The sequence below is a fragment of the Coenobita brevimanus genome, chromosome 46, assembly GCF_032717465.1.
Source record: "Coenobita brevimanus isolate Jiangsu-jjx chromosome 46, ASM3271746v2, whole genome shotgun sequence".
In the NCBI taxonomy this organism is placed as follows: Eukaryota; Metazoa; Arthropoda; class Malacostraca; order Decapoda; family Coenobitidae; genus Coenobita; species Coenobita brevimanus.
The window spans coordinates 5,672,438-5,693,182 of NC_136999.1; the positions used below are offsets into that span (position 1 = coordinate 5,672,438).

The 20,745-nt window shown below is 40.4% G+C and overlaps 1 protein-coding gene across 1 annotated transcript in view; it reads left to right on the top strand.

Moving 5' to 3' along the window:
* Window position 1: 1 nt before the first annotated feature.
* Window positions 2-20,745, top strand: part of LOC145398803 (adhesion molecule nephrin-like) — a gene marked incomplete at its 5' end in the record, with an annotated part of 88,394 nt that continues 67,650 nt past the window's right edge. Inside the window, 5 exons of the mRNA XM_080271611.1 lie at window positions 2-110; window positions 4,315-4,425; window positions 7,339-7,539; window positions 13,697-13,851; window positions 14,858-15,002. Coding sequence (XP_080127737.1) covers window positions 2-110; window positions 4,315-4,425; window positions 7,339-7,539; window positions 13,697-13,851; window positions 14,858-15,002 — 721 coding nt within the window. The remainder of the gene's footprint in view (window positions 111-4,314; window positions 4,426-7,338; window positions 7,540-13,696; window positions 13,852-14,857; window positions 15,003-20,745) is intronic.

A 20,745-nucleotide genomic window follows, 5' to 3' on the forward strand; every position in this document is an offset into this window, starting at 1 on the left:
GCATCTGCTGCTGGAGACGGTGAGGTGGGAGGACAGTGGTATGTTCCTGTGCCGAGCTGACTACAAGGATGGCTCTTCCCTTCACCGCCACTCCAATCTCACCGTCATTGGTTGGTTCATGGCCAGTGTTGTCGTCTGCTTAGGAGGCTCCGTAGCACATCTTCCTTAGCGATTTACTTTCCAGACTAAACATTAATATCCTCTCCTCTTCCTTAGCGATCTATTTTCTCAGCTACCCATTAATATTTTCTTTTCCTTGACGATTTATTTTCCAGACTAACTATTAATATCTTCTCCTCTTCTTTAACGATTTATTTTCCACACTACCCATTATCCTCTTTCTGGTCCCTTACATCTTAATATCGACACTGATTGCATGAATAACACAGAAGAATTTAGTAAAGGAACAGAATAAACCGGTATGGAAGAGGTGTTAATAAGCATCCTGACCGCACGAGCAAATCGCCCCATGTCATTTGTACAGTGACATCGTTTATATTCTAAGTAGTAGGAGGATTCGTAATAGCTCCTCTTCCTTACCGATTTATTCCGTAGAGATAGATAGATAGACTGACAGACAATGGATAGACAAACAGATAAAATGATAGTTTTTTTACCACAGATTTTCATGGTGCTTATAAACATAAATATTAACATAGAAGAAAAATTCATTGTTCTTCGGAATCCTCTGGTTCCTAATTGATGTTTTGTAATTAGTCTTCCTTTATCCCGTTCTCTGATCTCATGTATGTTTACTGATGCCTCGTAGCCCCTCTTCCTTACCGATTTATTCCGTTCCTTGCACCCCAGTATCCTCTTGATATAGGTGGCTTCGTGGCATCTCCTCTTTCGTAGCGATTTTTCCCTACCTTGCACCTCAGTATTCTCTTGTTTGTTGTTGATGCTTCGAATCTCCTATTTCTTAGCGAATTATTCTGTACACCACACAACTTTATACTTTCTATGTTATTAAGCCTTCGTACTCCTGTTCCATAGTGATTTATTTCCTGGATTGCAATTCAGAATCCTCTTGTTTGTTGCTGATGCTTCGAAACTTGTTTCTTTGCGAATTATTCCACACAGTACACAGCTTTTTCCTTTGTAGGTTATTAAGCCTTCGTAACTCCTCTTCCCTCGCGATTTGTTCCCAACCGTACACTTCAGCGTCTCCTTGTTTGTTGTTGACTCTTAGCAGCTCCTCTTTCATAGCGAATTATTCCACTCATTACTGTACACAGCCTTAGCCTTCCTATGATAGTGAGGCTTCGTAGCTCCTCTTCCATAGCGATTCATTCAACGTTACCGTACGTTTCAGTATTCACTTTAATATTTTTCGTGCTTTCTACCTCCTCTTCTATAGGGACTTATTTCCCACACTTCAGTTTAGTATCCAGTTGAATGGTATTGATGTTTCGTAGCTCTTCTTTCATACCGATTTATTTTATTCACTGCACATCAGTATCCACTTGAATGTTATTGATGTTTCGTAGCACCTCTTTCATACCGATTTAATCCGAACTTTGCACTTCATTATCCTCTTGAATGTTATTGGTATTTCGTAGCTCCTCTTTTTAAGCGATTTATTCCACACATCACATTTCAGCATTCTCTTTTGTATTATTGATGGCCACATCTTCTCCTCTTCAGCAGTTTCTTCCGCACACCACATTTCCATAAACTGTCTGATGATCCTTTGTAGTTCCTGTTTCTTAGCGATTTAATCTGAACATCACACTTTCCTATCCTCTTATTTTACTGATGTTTCGTATCTTCTCTTCCTAAGCGATTTGTTCCTCACTACACTATCTTTTTTTTTTTCTCTATTGATGCTTCGTAGTTACTCTTCCTAGGCTATTTATTCCACGCTACTGTGCAGTATCGACTTTATGTTACTGATGACTCGTAGCTCCTCTTTCGTAGCGATTTACACACTACAACTCAGTGTCCTTTTGTACGTTATTAGTGGTTCGTAGCTCATCTTACTTAGCGATTTATTCTGAACACTTCACTTCAGTATCCTCTTGCATAATGCTGGTAATATTATGAACCATGCTAATAAAGGCAAAACACAGGCAGGCAGAAACACAGGCAGGCAGTAAAATAGGCAGGTAGAAACACAGGCAGGCAGAAAAATAGGCAGGCAGAAACATAGGCAGGCAGAAACACAGGCAGGCAGTAAAATAGGCAGGCAGAAACACAGGCAGGCAGAAAAATAGGCAGGCAGAAACATAGGCAGGCAGAAACATAGGCAGGCAGATACACAAGGAGACAGAAACACAGGCAGGCAGAAACACAGGCAGGCAGAAACACAGGCAGGCAGAAACACAGGCAGGCAGAAACACAAGCAGGCAGAAACATAGGCAGGTAGAATCATAGGCAGACAGAAACACAGGCAGACAGAAACACAGGCAGGCAGAAACACAGGCAGGCAGAAACACAGGCAGACAAAAACACAGGCAGGCAGAAACGCACAGACAAAAACACAGACTGAGAGAAACACAGACAGACAGAAACACAGGTAGACAGAAACACAGGTAGACAGAAGCACAAGTAGACAGAAACACAGACTGAGAGAAACAGACAGGCAGAAACACAGACAGACAGAAACACAGGCAGACAGAAACACAGACAGGCAAAAACACAGACAGGCAGAAGCGCAGACAGATGGAAACATAGAGAGGCAGAAATTCAGAAAGGAAGAAGAACAGACAGGCAGAAACACATATAGGCAAAAACCACAATAAAAACAGAAACACAGAATGACAGAAGGACAGACAGACGAAATCACAGAGAGGCCGAAACGCAGGAAGACAGAAGCACAAGCAGTTATAAGAGTACCGTAACAATACAAATGAATGTTGATAATATGGATTTGGAATAGGCACATGACGAAATGGGATGAGGATTATGTGGGGACAAGAGCAACGGCAATGGAGGTACAAGGAAGAAGGAAGAGGATGGCTAGAAAAGGAGGTGATTGGGTGGTATAAATGAAGACTTGAGACGGCAGGGGCAGACGAGGAAGGAGGCACAGGGCTGAGTTGTTTGGCATAGATTGGAAGGTAAAAAATGATGAAATAAATATTAAGGTGTGCTATGAAGAATACATCGGTAAGGAATCGGCGCAACAAAGCCTTCCGTGCCTACTAAAATGAGCCCAGCATCTCAGTTCCTTCTCATTCACCAATCCATTCCAATGGTACTTGTCTTACCACTTTCCTGTTAGCTCTACCCCCCACCTCTCTCTCTCTCTCTCTCTCTCTCTCTCCCCACCCGGTTCACTAGCCGTACCCCCCCTCGAAATTTCATCTTCGCTGCTGCATGTATATCGCTTCTTCCGTACTTTACGCTTTGAAGACAAGAGAACGTTTAGCTCTTGAGTTGTTTTCTTTTTTATTAATTTAGAATTTTTACTTTTAACTCATATGATTTTTCTTTACTGAACAAGTAAATTCATAATAAGTGGACTAAAGTTGTTATGTATAATATTAACTACCTACCTATACTTACTATGAATGCACAATAATAAAGTTTCGCTATATGGTATTTAAGGCAAATTTATCATAAACAAGATCTGAAGATTTTAAGGTAACTTCTTGTGCAACCAACAAGATCTGACGACAGAGGTGTCGAAGAACGCTTGCGTACATTTTACGTCTGTCTCAATAACTGGTTAACTGTATGCTTAACTGTAATCATATTCCTTTCAGATCATAAGAGGGACCACAGGCATATAGCCTATCTGGATAGTTACAGCTTTATAGATTTTGCGATTTTCTCTAAAACTTGTTGCAAAGAAAAATGCTGAGCAGATTTGAATTCGGTACTTTCCACTAGGCTAAATGGTATGATATTAAGCCAGAATTATTCAGAAAAGCTTTTTATCAATGAATTTTCAACCAAACAGCTGTATCTTAATTAGTTTCTGTGATGTTTCAATTTCAAATACGCAACTTTCAGAATAAACAGATGTATATCACCTTCAAAAATAGGTCAAGGTCATATTTATCTGGCACAAGGTCTTAGGTTACCCGAGGCTTCATGTGCAATATCACCAAGATCGAAGAAAAAAAAAAAAGTGCAAAGAAAAATAATAAAACTGACGAAAACAAGAAGCTTCGCCATTTATATGGCGAAGCTTAATAATAGCTAATATTAAAATAATAATAATAATAATAATAATAATAATGGTGATGATAAAAAAAATTATATTAATAATAATAATAATTATACTATTAATAATATTAATAATATTTATTTCATTATTATTATTATTTTTATTTTTATTATTAATCAAAACTCTTTCTACTTTAGTACCCCCCGGCTCCCCAACAATCCTGGAAGAAAATGGGACTCAGGTTGAGACAACTGTGGGACCATACGACGAGGGAAGCAACATTACCCTTACCTGCCGCGTGGTGGGAGGTGAGTGCTCAATTTCCAGCCCTTAGAGTTTGACTACTATGTTCACTGTAACTAGACGTAAAATTGTCATCTCTCCTTCTTGAATGCTGAGATGTAGCAAGAGATTTATACTAGAATATGATGCTGGCCACGAAGGAATTCTGTGGAAGGAATGTTAAGCCACAGTACTGTCATTACTTTGTCACTGAACTACAGGAGCTCCAAAAGGACAAAAAAGCTCTGCTTCCTTCATATTAATGAACTACAGTGGCGTCATGTTGCCTTCTCTACAGCTTGAATGCTTACCTATAAAACATTACTAAAATTAAACGGTGGTGTAAGTCACGTAGAAGTCTTACTTTGCTCCTGAGTAACGAGAAATAGGTTACAACAGGACGAAAATCTCCACCTTGTTAACATGAACGGGCTACGAGCATAGTAACTGCATTATAACTACATTTATCAGTTAATGCTGGCATGACACAAGAATCAATCCTGGCCCTGATCCTGTTTCTCATGCATATTAATGACCTCTTATCTGTCACCTATAATCCCTTTCAATCATATCCAGTGAGTCGATGCATCAAAGTTCCTTCACACTTAATCATCCATTCATAAAGTGTGATACCTATAACACCCAACTCAGCACAACAATCTCTATAAATCAAGACTTAAAGGTGTATCTAAGTCACCGAATGGGAACAAAATAACACGGCCTCATGTAGGCTAATGCTAGGAAAATCGGCTGTATCCAATTAACCAATCGACAGATATGGCCCGATTCCTATATTACTTTCAATGAAACCAATATTCCTGTTTTTTTAAAGTATTGAAATTCTCAGTGTTTCGCTTAAAAATACCCATAGTTGGGCCTCACACGTTGGATCACTTACTGAAACCTCCTCAGGGAAACTTGGATTACTGTACAGAGTCAGTAACTTCTTGAATGGCGAACAGTTAGCTGTAATTTACAAGAGTCATGTGCACCATCATCTCAAATATTGCCAACCCTTGTGAAGCGGATGTGGAGAAGTTGCATTAAAACGACTGGACAAAATTAAGAACAAAATTATAAGAATAATTTATGACCTTGCAATTAGCAATGAACTACCATCCCTGCAAGAAATAGGTTGCTTCCCTTGCGTTATTTTACAGATACTTTTGTGGCAAATGTTCAGAAGTTGCATCCATTGTGTTACCTCTCCATGCCTTCCCCCGTGTTACACGGGCATCTACTAAAGCTCATGACTTGACTCTTACACTGCCATATTGCAGAACTTCCGCCAATCAGAATTCCTTTATTCCCCGAACTATTTCTCTGTGGAACTCGCTCCCCCAGATTAGTTACCCAAACTCTAACCTACAGCAGTTCAAATGCAGCTGTTACATATTTTTTACGAATGGAGGACACATGCAGTCTGGTGTATATATTTTTTCCCCTGTCATCTTCTCCCCTCCCCCTTAAAAAAAAAAAAAAAAAAAAAAAAAAAAAAAAAAACGGTCGAGCAATACCCATAGATGAATAGCCACGTAGAGAGAATAGAGAATGACAAATTGAACAGAAGAGTATATGCGGGTGAGATGGAGAGAGAGTGAGGAAGGAGAATCCGAGGATAGTCATAGGGATGGCGTTGAGAGGTATATTAACGATGGTGCAAGTTACAGGAAGGGCAGCCTGATGGTGAAGGACAGAGTGACACAGAAGTGATTTGTTTCGGCCATCCTTTCGTTATTAAGGCGTCTGAATGATTGATATATAGACAAACAGACAGACAGACTGATTGGTAGGTATATAGCTAGCAGATAAAGAGCTAGATGAATAGCCAAACAGACAGACAATTCCTAAATATTACTGAAATATATTGTACAATGCGATATATTACACAACACATTAAGGAGATTAGGCCTAAATGACGGTCGTCTTAGACTGGATCAGATATACTAAATAGCCAATGGCACAGTGCTTAGTAACATGAGCATGTATACCTGAAATATACTTACAAGTTACACCGTGAATAGCAAACAGTGTTCGGTGTGTGTGTGTGTGTGTGTGTGTGTGTGTGTGTGTGTGTGTGTGTGTGTGTGTGTGTGTGTGTGTGTGTGTGTGTGTGTGTGTGTAATCTACCGTTTCTATATCTAAGTCAATATTCCGTCTTCATGACTATTACATCCGTATGAATGTTGTGTAGGCTATGTATGAATATCAAGCCCCCTACATCTACCCTAACCTTACCTACACTAATTTTGAGTACCTTATCTTATTTATCCTAACTTTACAACTGCTCCAGCCTAATAACTGGTCTTATCTTACGCCTGCCCTAACCTTGTAACTACCGACTAACTTAACCTTATAATTACCATAACCTTGTAGTTCTTCTGACAATATGACAAACCTAACCTTACAACTGCCCTAACTTAAGAACTGTCATAATCTTATTACTGCCTTAACCTTACGACTGCCCTAATCTTACTACCGCCTTAGCCTTTAAACTTTCCTAACCATACGATTGCATCCAACCTTACGACTTCCCTAACCATACGACTGCCTTAACCATAGAACACCCATATCCTGACGACTGTCCTAACTTCGCGAATTCCTTAACCTTACGACATCCATAACCTTAAAACATCGCTAACCATACGACTGCCGTAACCTTCTTACTGCATTGATCTCACGAATGCACTCACCATACAACTGCACAGATCTTACAAGTGTTCGTGTTACCTAATCTAACATTACGACAACCCTAACATTTCCCACCCTAACCTTACAGCTACCCTTCTCTTACCACTACTCTCTCTCTCTCTCTCTCTCTCTCTCTCTCTCTCTCTCTCACACACACACGCACACACACACACACACACACACACACACACACACACACACACACACACACACACACCAAACCCTAATGTCACTGCTTTTGCACCCAGGTGAACCAAGTCCGCAAGTGACATGGTGGATGGGAGGGGCCAAGCTGAGGGGTGTTGTGGAGAGACGAGACAACGAGGTACTGAACATCCTACACCTGGGTCCTCTCACTCGGGAGCTCTTCAACGTCATCTACAATTGCCAGGCTATTAATTCTCCCCTCGTCACGCCTCTTAATAAAGGAGTTGCCCTTGATATCAACCGTAAGTAAATATTTTAAACTACTCAATTGTCGTAGGAGTACCATTAATCTTGTATGACAACAATGAGTTCTTTCTTTAAGTTTATGTTCGCTAAGATTCTTTTTTTAAGCTATTTTTTAAGTTGCTTTGCATTTTAACTGCCCACAACAGACCAAAGGAGGTCACACAAATAAGTATACGAATATTAAAACATTAACCATGAGAGATGCTAGAAAGAAGTGACAGTCATATCCTCAATGCTGGTGAGGCCCTCTTCACTTGAATATTCATACATATATAGATATGAAATATAGCCTACATATTGTATATCCCTATCTATCTATCTATATATATATATATAAGGTAGGTGGTAACGATGTATCTATCTATATGTATACATATATATATATTTATATATATATAAATATATATATAAATATATATATGGATATAGGGTGGGTGGTAACCATGTAACCGGGGTTTTTGGCCGCGTTAAGTGTCCCCCAGATTCCCCTATCCAAAGTCACATAATCATGGCAGACATTTCGGAAAGCCTCGGAGGGCCCAATACCTGCCCAGGGACCCAACCAAATGGACAGATTCTCATGGCCATGTGGAATGTGAGAGATGTGAATGAGGAGAGCAAGAAGGTGAAAATGGCGAATGTGCTCAAGAGTGCGAGATATGCCGTGATGGCATGGTGTGAAACAAAGATGAAAGGATGTGAAGTGAAGGAGTTGGAAGATGTGAAATGTGTAAGATCGGGCATGAATGGGCGAGGAAGATGCAAGGAAGGAGTTGCTTTGTTGATCAGTGAAGTGTGGTAGAGTGGAATGAGAGATTACAAATGTGTCAGCTCGAGATGTAAGTATGTCAAGTTCAAGTATGAGAAGGTGAAAGTGAGAGTTATTGTAGCGTATGCACCGTGTGATGACAGGAGTGAGAGAACAACAAGTTTTGGGATGAGCTGGATGAAGCAGTAGGAGAAATGCCCAGGAGCTACAAAGTGATCGTAATGGGCGATATGATTGGATGAGTAGGCACTGGTCCTGAGGATGACCTAAGGGGTTGTAACGGGAGTACGAGGAGAAAATGATATTCGGAAGTGACTGAAGGATATGTCAGGAATGGAGGTTATGCATTTGTAACTCGTATTCAAGCATAAAGATACACATAAATATACATGGTATAGAGGGAACGGGGATCGTGCTGAAAGGATCCAGATTGATTACGTGCTCGTAGAGAGGTCGATGCTGGAAATGGTTGCTGATCTGAAGGCCCTTAGAGGACGATGTGGAGGTCTGTCAGATCATATGACTGTGGTACGCAAAATCAAGCTGAGAGGAGTGAGGTGGACCAGCAGAGAGAGGAGCAGTCAGGGAGAAAGACTGAATGACGAGAAGCTGGGGATAAAAAAAAAAAAATGGCAGATGAATACAGGACCAAAGTAGATGAGGAGTTGGAATCAGTGAATTGGAATTAAATGGGTCTGGACAGCCTGTGGAATGTGTACAGGGACTGCTTAGTTAGGAATGCTAGAGCTGCTTGTGGTGTGGCAAGAGTAACAACAAAGAAGAAAGGCACGGCATGGTGGGATGAAGAAGTCAAGACAGCAGTGGAGGAATAGAGGAAGAAGTGGCTAGAATGGTTACAGAACAGGGGTTCAATGGAAATAACTGAATATATTAAGAGCAAGAAGTACGTAAAGAGACTGGTGAAGAGGAAAAAGAAGGAGGTAAATGATGATCTAGGATGAAACATGAATGCAAATTACTCTGGAAATTGGAATTTATTCTGAAAAGAGGTACGGAAATGGAGAAGTGACAGCGAAAAGAAATGTGAAAGTGTGAAGGACCCAGGTGGTAGAGAATTAACCCATAGGGATGAAGTAAGGACCAGATGGAAGAAATATTTTGAAAGCCTGATGAATGGGAAAAGAGTAGAGCAGCTGTGAACATGACTGGTTTTGGGGGTGTGCAGAGAAGGAATGCAGTGATAGGAAATGCGACACTCGCACAGGTGAAAAACGCTGTAAAACTGCTGAAAAATGCAAAAGCAGCTGGGGTTCATGAGGTGTATGAAAAGATAATTAAATGCAGTGGAGAGAGCGCAATGAAGTGCATGTTGGAGATATGTAAGAAGGCATGGATGAGTGAATATGTGCCAGCAGAGTGGAAAATGGCTGTGATTGTACCCCTGTACAAAAATAAATGTGAGCAAAGTGAGTACAAGAATTATCGTGGCATACGTTTTCTGAGTGTTGTAGGGAATTATTACAGGGAAAGTAAAAGAGACATCAGAAGTCCTAGGGAGTGATGAGCAGGGTGGCGTTAGGAGTGGCAAAGGATCTGTGGATCAAATATTTGCAGTGAGGCAGACAGAGGTGAAGGCTTGTGAGAAGGACTATAAGGTGTTTATGGCTTTTACGAATCTGGAAAAAGCATACGACAAAGTGGACAGAGAAGGATTGTGGAAGGTTTTGCACATGTACGGTGTAGATGGTAAGCTGCTAGGTGCCGTCAAGAGTTTTAAGGATGGTAGTGAGGCATGTGTATGATAAATGGACATCGAAGTGAATGGTTCACGATCAATGTCCATATATATGAGGTGCCCGGAAGTACTGTAGAGGGTAGACATCACCAAACCACAGTTTCGAGAAATTTTTGTTCGAAGTTTACCTAATGGTTCCGCAATTTTTTTTGGTGGTATTGTGTATCTGTTTATACTCAATGTACTCATCTTTCCTTGTAGATTTCAAATAAAATGTAAAAATAATAAAGCTTTGTTGATTTAAACGATTTTTTGTTGAATAATATTCTACCCTCCATTTTTAAACGGCACACAAATAATGGAAAAATCAAAGTTTGGTAATTTTTCTAAACTTCAGTGTAAACCAAATCTATGGTATGAACTATTTCCTTCAAAGCTGAAAAACGAATTTTTAATGAATTTTTGAAAATATTTATTATGCAAAAACTGTGCTATTATTTATTGGATACAAAATGTATGTATCGGTACGGTATTTCCAGTATAAAATGGAAGTAGTACATAAACAAACAAATACATAAATCTAATTATTAGGAACACTTACGTCTTCAGCGTGCAGAGTAAGGCGCCGGTGCAAGCGGGTGTGTGTGTATGATTTAGTTGCAAGTATCTGAACTTGGTGGTTCAAATCCGATATTGAACTCATTACGGAACACACTTTCAAAATAATCTTGTGAGGCAACATCAGCACTACAGTTTTCTTTTTCGAGTACCGCCTTGTTCAACTCGTAAATACTAAGCCCAGGAGGAAGATATTGGCGATGCGGACTCTTCGCTCTTGTGCAATGGCTCCTCACAGTCGGCTGACCTCCGATGTACTCCCACACTCTCTCCTTCCTCTCATCAGACACTTTATTCGGGGGCGCAATGTTTACCTCGCATGTCAGAGTCTATTGTACCTGTATCTGATACCTTTTTCAAAGCATTACGAACACGTTTTTCTAAAATATCATGCATTTTAATGAATGTCACACGACACACTTTTCAGTCCTCACCTTTCACCATCACTGTGTAAATCACGCTCCGTTTTATTCTGCTTTCCTGGTCATTACCAGCCACACGGGACCGTTTCACAGCAACAACAGGAACACGGCCAACAATGTATGCTGTCTGAGCATAATGGTCACCCAATGCCCAGAAATTATCAAAAATTTCCTGCACATTATCACCAGCAATACAAGTGAAACACTTATCATGACACTGGCAGGGAGAACCAACGCGTCTTGCACAAACCTGTTGCTTCCTATGGCGACACAAGCCTCACCACTATTTCTTTTCTTCTTAGCTACAGCTTGTTTCCAGTTCTCAAGGTTCCTCTGCCTCTTCCTAGTTACCTTTGGTAACTGCACTTCACTTTGAGTTTCACTAGAAGACATGTTGATGCGTATAAAACGTATAATATGGCAAAATACAGCACATCAGTAATCCTTCGAACACACGTAAGAGTGGCTGGCAGACTGACTACAGGCGAAGCCAATCAGCGGGTGCTGATTGGCTGAGCGGCAGGGTGTAAACACGGGAGTTTCAGTTGCAGCGTCCTATTGGCTAGTGGCCGGACCTCCAGAAGCATAACCTGATAGCCAGCCTCTACCCAGACAACTCCGGGACTTCAGTCCCTCAGAATGCATGTGATAAGGGTGAGTTTCGCCTGCCTTTGCAAACCAATTCATAGAAAATGGGTCAAATTTACCCCGGCAAGTGAGAACAAAAATTCCAATGTTTGGCGAGGTTGCCCCTCTACCTCCGGACGCCTCATATATGTACTTTGACTAACACCTTCGTTCTGCTCGACGTTCCGGACATCTCTGATAAAATTATGTTCTTTTCTATCAGCAGTTACATTTATAATTGCCCTTCTTCCTGATCTCTCATTTGTTCCTTCATCCTACACAGACTCCAGCTCTTTCATTCTCTCCTCCACTTCCACCTTCGTTCAGCTCGACGTTACCGACGGCACTGATAAATTTGCTGATGGATCGAGTAGAGGCATTTTTCAAAGGCAATTCCATCTGTCATTTTCACTTTTATTTCGGCGAGGCTCATCCACTCTCGCGACTGCACCGGGAATATGCATGAGTGTCAATCTTACTTTGTCTACTGTTTCTGCAACACTTTTTAAAATGCATATTCCATTTTTGTTCACTGCTGTGATTGCCCTGTTACTTCTCTGTCAAACCCAAGAGAGAACGTAATCAATGGTATTCCATGGTAATATTCTCTGTATTTATTAATTCAACTAAGGAGGTTATGTTTTATCCAGCTTTGGTTAATTTGTTTGTTCGCCTGTCTGTCAGCAGGATTACTCAAAAAGTAATGAATGGATTTCTTTGAAATTTTGTGGATGGATGGGCCATGGGCCAAAGAAAAAATGATTAAATTTTTGGCCGGATTCGGATCCTGAGTATCCAGCACAATATCTCTCAAAGCTCGCAATGATTTTCAATGAAATTTTGTGGAAAGATGGGTCATGGACCAAGAAAAAACTGGATAAATTTCGGGGCTGATCCGGATCCTATATCCACGGATCCGGATCCTACTGTAGATCCACGGATCCGGATCCGGGATTACTAAAAAAGATATGAACATATTTTGATGAAATTTGGTGAAAGGGTGGACCATGGGACAAGGAAGAAATTATTAAATTTTTGGCTGGATCCGGATCCGGAGTATCCTGCACAATATCCCTCAAAGCTCTCAATGATTTTCAATGAAATTTTGTGGAAAGGTTGGCCATAGACCAAGAGGGAATTGATTAAATTTGGGGGGCGGATCCGGATCCGTATCCTATATCCACGGATCCGGATCGGGATCCTTTTTTAATGATTGTTGCATTGGCGGAGGTATGCGCTCTCTGACAACTTTCTAGTTATTAATGTTATTTCGTGGTAAATTTCTCTATTTTTTTTTTCTGGACTTGGTATAAAATTGTTTTCTTGAGAGAGAGAGAGACTGTGTGTGTGTGTGTGTGTGTGTGTGTGTGTGTGTGTGTGTGTGTGTGTGTGTGTGTGTGTGTGTGTGTGTGTTTCAAAATACCCTTCTCACTATCTTTCTTTCATCAGAACCACACAACCACTACTACCATTTCTTCTACAGCCTTCACCACATCCTTCATTTCCACCATATATATTACCACCACTATCATTCCTACCACTTCAAAAACCCTGCTAGTTCCTACTATACAGCTACCACTATTCCCATGACACATCTCACCACTACCACAATTCCTACCAACACTTTCACATTACCAAAATCATTCATTTATTCTTTTCAAAACCAAAATTCTTACCATTATCCCATCTATATTAACCGCATTTTCTACCACAACTATCATCATTCCTCCCACATGTCTTAAATAAAACTGTATCCAAAACAACCATCATTCCATCCACAATTATTCCTTCTAACATCATTTTTACCCCAACTACCATCATTTCTCCTCTGTTTCCTCCTACAAACACCATTCCTATCACAAGAACCATCATTCCTCCTGCATTTCCCTCACAAACACCATTTCTACCACAGTTACCACCATTGCCACCACAACTCTTCCCCACTAACACCATTCCTACTACAACTACCACCATTGCTACCACAAGTCTGACCACAGTCACCCTTGCTACCACCCCTACAGTGAAGCCCTTGTCCGTGGAGGTAGTGGGCCCCCGGGAACCCTTAGTGGCGGGCAAGGAGAACGAGATCACCTGCCTTAGCACAGGAGGACGCCCACCTGCTGTTCTCACCTGGTCATTAGACGGAGAAACTTTCGAGAATGACTCCTTGATTACGGTGAGTGACATTGCCACGTCTGCATTTTCTTACGTATAGTTTCGTTCAGAAAAGGATACACATCGCCTTGTTTTGTTTACCATAGTTTTCACTGCTGATGAAATGTGGAACCGTTCCCCTTACTCTCTGGTGTATTGAAGATCAGTGCATCAGACGGTAAGTGAAGCGGTTCCACATTTCATCGGCCGTAGATACTACAGTATACTGTATAAAACGAACAGATATATATCCCTTCTCGTAAACGTGGCTGTATGTACACTTGTTCCAGAAAGTATCGATGCAACCTTAGCGCCAGGCATTCTGACACCGAAGACCATGGCTATTGCAATATTCCCGATGATTCTACTCGACGCTGATACGCCTGTTTTCAGCAGGAGGCATTGTATAGCTTGCTGGTGATGTTTCCTAGCATATAATTACTTAGATGAAATTTGATTGATCTCCTTGGGACTTCATGGGTTATACTGATTACTGGGGATATCATCTCCCTCATACATGTTAGGTTTTGATGCTTGGATCTCTCTCTCTCTCTCTCTCTCTCTCTCTCTCTCTCGTTATATGTATAATGTGTGCACCTTTCGCAACAATAAATATTTCAATTAAAATTCAACTTCCTCAAATTCATTGTCAGTTTGGGTGACGCACAGATACATACTCGTTTCATGTCTGTTTGTATAGTACAAAGACAATGCAAAAGCGCATTTATGAGAATTGGAATATATGGTACAATTGTTTTTTGTAAATATGATACTTCAGGTATGAAACTGAAGCCGTTATTAAAATGTTTGTTACGTTTAACCGGCGAATTCGGACACATTCACTCCAACCAATCACGCGGCAGGAGTGCGCAGGTGCCACATTCACGAAAGTGGATCATCAGCTGGAAAAAAAATCGAGTATAACCAGTGTTTTTATTCTATTCCATGTCCCTCTCCCCCCTCTTTAATGCTATTACTCGCTCCTATCCAAGCTTACTCTCACTGTGATTCACTTGCTCCCCATGCAGACGGAGACCAGCAACAACAAGAGTGTGAGCCGACTTACCTTTGTGCCAGAGACCACTGACTCGGGAAAGAAGCTGATCTGTCAAGCCTTGTCCCCAAAGATCAATCACAGCCCCATTAAAGACATCTGGACCCTGAACGTCGAATGTGAGTTGACCATTTCTTTTGACCATTTTGTTAAGTGTGCTCGCACTTGTAGTTTTAAGGTCAGGGAGAAAAATTCGTCTATTATTCCAGTGCATCTGCTTCACAATACTGTATATGTCAGTTATTTTCCCTCCTCATGTATCATATCAGAGAAAAATATTAAGCTACTCTGTGCTGAGGATGACTCAACGACGTTATCACGGGAGGGGAGGGGGAGGGGACACATGGGCATTATCCCCCTAAGAAAGAACAAAAGCAATAACTACAACAACAACAACAACAGTACTACTACTACTACTACTACTACTACTACTACTAATAATAATAATAATAATAATAAAAATAATAATGATAATAATAATGATAGTAATAATAAAAATGATGATGATAATACTACTACTACTAATAATAATAATAAAATAATAATAAAAATAAAAATGGTAATAATGAAAATGTGAAAAATTATTATAATTATAAACCCTAATAACAACAACAACATACTGTACACTATAAGTAGGTAAATATCAACACTGTCATCATCACTCTTATCATCATCAGCCTGAATCAGTCCACTGCAGGGCAGTATCCCCCCCCCAAAAAAAAAAAAAAAAATCTGGATCTGCCACTTGGAATGGAAGCCACCAGAAGAGAGTGAAAAGTAGAAGTGGAATTTTAGTCGAAATAAAGTCCCTGACTATAGGTACCATATTTATAGAAATTTTCTCAAAATCTAGATGGACGCACTGTATTTTGTAACAGGTATCGATAATGTTTACATTCATCACACTTTTTTGCAGCTGTTCTAGATGCAGCTTTTAAAAACTAGTTGTAGACACTGTTCATTTCCCTTGCATTTTGAGACAGTTCTTCAAGATGACCTGTTTAATTGTTGTCAACACCGTTCGCACTTATATTTACTGCAGAAACTTTAATAGTTTTAGTTATAGATGCACTTTTTAAACCATCTGTTGTGTTATTTTGTTTGGTATTCTCACTCTAATGCATGCTTTTAGTTTTCGATGTTTAAATTAGAACTTTGTCGTTGAATGTATTTTCTGTCACTCGAACATTCATCTACAGTTTTGGTATCGGGTTCTTGTTTTTCCTCGATATTATGCTGTCAGAAGTAAACATCATCTAAGTTATGACATTTTTAACATTCGTACACTTTTCCGGCAAACATTTAGCGATGGATATGTACGTAATTTTAAGAATGGATCAGCAGAGTTTTGGCAACTTTAAAAAAAAATGGATTTTCTCCTTTTCCCCCACTGACGCGGTTATTGATATTTTTTTCGTTTGACCTCAAGGTTCTGCATATATATTTTAGGGGCTTACAGGAATTTTTATTCATTTCACCTCGGTAAGTTTTTTTTTCTTTACTAAAGCAACAGGTGATGGATATCTTCTGAATGATTTTCTTCAACAGACTAAATAAATTGTCCCTATCAAAAAGTTTTATGCTAACGTTGTTGAAGACGTAGCTTTTCTCTGTGATGCTTATCTTTTCAGCTTTCATTTATATACGTATGAGTGGCCTGAAAAGACAGGTATTTTGAGTCTGTATAATATCTTAATCTAGGTTGTGAATATTTTCTGTATTTATATCGCTTTTGATTTTAGCTTTCAGGAGTATTTATCAATTTGGTACAATATGTTTCCGCTTCCTTAATAAATATTTTCCTGTGTTCATAACTACTGATAATTTCGTCCATCTGTTTCGCACTGTGTTAAGCTTCCATGTGTTCTTTTGATTATCAGCTCTGTTTATAACGCCCTTGATTATATATAAATATTTGTTCCGTGTTTCTTTTGCTTGGATTGCATAGCAGTTTTGGGTGCGATTTTTTCCCGTATTATTATTATTATTATTATTATTATTTTTTTTTTTGGGTGATATTGTGAGTCGCATTCTCGTTTGATTTGGAAATCTTGTAACACCTCTTCCTCAGCGATTTACATGGCATATTTCAATTTATTATTTACTTTATGGTATTTATTTTCTAGCCCAATTAGTCTGATGATGGATTTTCGAGAGATAACTCAGGCAGTCAAGAATTTCACTACTGCATCTGAGCTCTCATGACTTAATCGCCTGATAGTAACAAGAAGTAGAAAGCAAAGCCCTGAGCAAAGATCGCCGATTGTCTTTCACCATCACTGTGTCCTGCCACCATATTTCCCTTTCTTTCGCCAGTCTAAGAGTATCCTTCCATTCTGTACACCCTCGGTCTGTGCTTCATATTGCTGACATATAAAAGTAGCTCATGTAACACCTTTCCTTACCACGGCGGGGAGAAGTATCGGCGAATTTTGCTTATGGAAGTACGTCATGGTATTGAACGGATTAATATCAACATTTTTCGCATCAGTATAATCTGTGAAAGTATTAGATCGCTCAGGAAAAGGTGCCACGAAATCTCCTACCCAACGAGATACTGGTCACGGTTCCGTCCGTCTTTTGTTGTTTCAGCTTCGACCCTCCGCTCGCTGGGGTCTCGGCTGCTACCTGTGTTGGGACATCTTTGTTGCTGCATTTTTGTGTTTGGGTTCTGCTTCTGTATTTTTGTTTGGGTTCTCCGGTATTTTTGGTTGTGTTTGCCCCCTCTTTTTTTCTTCGTTGTACTCTTGTTTTCGCCCACTGAACTGCCTCTCGTTCCCTGAGTCTCGGGAATTTTCTCTCTCCCTGCGCCATTGAAGTTCACGCTTTCTTTGCTTATTTTTCTTTGTGTTTGCTTTGCTTCCGGCGTTCTTGTACACTTGCCATTTAAAAGTTTAGCAAAAAGAGTTTTAACACCTTCAAACCGATGACGTCTCTTATACAGGGTGACCCATATTTAACAGTCTTCTTCCACTCCGTTGGGAGATTTCTCGTGTATTGCTTGGACGGCCCAATCAGAGTTAACTGGTGTAAATCCTGCATCATATATTCATTTCCCACTCCCACACCTACGACCACATCAGCAGAATGAGCCGTCTCCGTACACACTGGATACCAAGGAGAGTTTCAAGTGGAGAGCGATTTTTTGGGCCACCTTGTGTATTTTTCTTGCTAGCTCCAGGCGATATTTTTTCCACGGGCATCCCAATGGAATAAAATTGTCGACAGATGGCAAAGAACAAAATGAGAAAGGGCGTCATCGTATTGAAGGAATTGTGTTGAATGAACCATATATAAGAAGCAACTTTTTTTTCTTTATTTTAATATAACACTGATAAATCTAACCTTTATCAAAGTATTTTTTTTTATTTAACCAAAAGAGGAAACTTACAGCCGAATCCCATTAACCTTATTACTAAACTGTTTGACGGGGTAAGTTAACAGCAGATGAACAGCAGATGATGTGAACCTTACAGTAGGCTGTCACTAAAAAGGTTTGGTGAGAAAGCTTGTACTGCACTCTTAAAACTTGCTGAAAACATTCGAGAGTATATTTGGCATGTGGCTTGGAATATTTTGACGTGAAAGCTTATATTAACTTGGAAATTTCACAAGACAGAGTTATAAAGGACACTTGCAGCAAAATTGTTAATCATCTGAGTAACTGATTATCACGAGCTATTATGACATGCGTGAAGGGAGTAAAAATAAGTTACCTTAGAGAAGCGTGAGGAGTTACGTGGACAGACGGACAAACAAGGAAGTTCTGGAAGTTACGCCGAAATGGATGTGCAAAGCATTGTTAGGAGGACTGCCCTGAGATGATTTGGCCATGTGGAGCGAAGAAGAGAGTACGAGACTTGCTAAGAAAGTGAATGTGAGTGAAGTGGAAGGAGAGATGGGAAGAGGAAGACCGAGGATGAAGTGGTAGGAGGGACTGGAGAAGTATATGAATGAGAGTGGTGTGGATTGGAGGGGAACGCCTAATGGTGCAGGACAGACTGACTTGCAGGCGATTTGGTCGTATCCACCCCATCCGAAATTATGACGTCTGGCTATAGATAGATAGGTGGATAGAGGGACAGATAGAGGGATAGGTAGGAAGGTAGCTGATAGATAGCTAGGTAGATAGCACATAGACAGATAGTACTGAATTAGATGTAATACAGCTAATCCTTGAATCCCGTAATGTAAATGCTTTAGTGAACAACAAATCATTTAATCACTAATATCTTTAGACGAGTAAGTTTATTCTTGTTCCACCAAGTTGCCTCTATAACAGGTCGTTCGAGAAAAAATGTATTTGAAATATTTAATAAGAAAGCTGAACTGCAAATTATATTCGGTATATTATTAATATAATTAGAAATTATGTGCTAGCACGCGCGCGCGCGCGCACGCACACACACACACACACACACACACACACACACACACACACACACACACACACACACACACACACACACACACACACACACAAATCCATAGCAGCACAGCCTAATTCTATAAACAACTGTCAATAAGAATCATACACCTGTCAGAGTCGCACACCTGTAAAAAAAAGTCATAAATGAAGAAACACACACACACACACACACACACACACACCTATTAAAAATACAAAGCTAGCACAGTCTCATATATCGCACAAAATCACAACCATCCCATCAGCCTAATCAGATAGTCCCAAAGGCCTCACATGAAGCCGTTTGTATTGACTCCTCCTTCGTTCGGGCTTTTTGCGGACTCGGGTTCTTTCCGTGACCGTGAAGCTGAAATAAGGAGGAATCGCTTTAAGAAACCATAATGAAGAGTTTTAGCTTCTTTTCAAAACATCCTTTACAACTTGAAACCCTTCCCCTACCCACGCAGTTGCCCCTCTCAACCCGCAACACACATGCCCCTCACTCACCCACCCAAGCCACCCCTTCGCTAACCACTCCAACCAGTCCCCTACTTAACTACTCCATCCATCTCCACCCATACCACGCCAACCATCCCTGTTCCCTAAGTACTCCAAACCTTCCTTTCGTACCTTCTCCAAATATGCCACTGCCTACTTCTACCACTTCTTCATCCCCACCTACTCCAGCCACTCCCCTCCCTACCCATTGTGGCATCTTCCCCTCTCTCCCTATTACTAACCCTCTCTACCCACCCCAATCACCATCTTTCGTATCTTACGCCAAGCACCCCCTCTGCCAACACTAACTAACCCCTCTACCAACTCTGACTTTTCCTACCAACTTCCACCCCCACTATAATTATCCTCTACTCCAACCTGCATTTTACATCCTCATTCATACAGACCAGCCATCTCCTTTTACGGGTACACTTCTCTAACCAAAACATAACCTCTTCCATACTTTCTTCACCCCGACAGACTATCCCGACCCTGCCTTTTAGTCCATCCCCTCTCCCTTTTTTGTGTATCTGTCTTACCCATCCTTCAAACCATCACCCCTGCTAAACTTCCAACTTTTTCGGAAAAAAAAAAAAAAAAAAAAATCTTCCACCCCTCTTACCATTAGAGAGACAGACAGACAGACAGACAGACAGACAGACAGATTTTCTCTACTCTGCCCCCATCTTTTCCCTCCCTCATCTCATCTTTCCTTTGACATGACCTCCCTCTCTCTCTCTCTCTCTCTCTCTCTTTCCCCGACAACCCCCCCTCCCCTGCCAACAAAGACTTAAGCCTCTGTGATTAGCAAGCGTAAACTTTGCTGTGAGAGAGAGAGAGAGAGAGAGAGAGATTCATGTTTTAATCTGCTGGTATATAATAAGGTAGCTATTAATCCATGAATTATATTTTAGTACATCTAAATGCTGCAAAACAATTCAACAGGAAACCAGAAA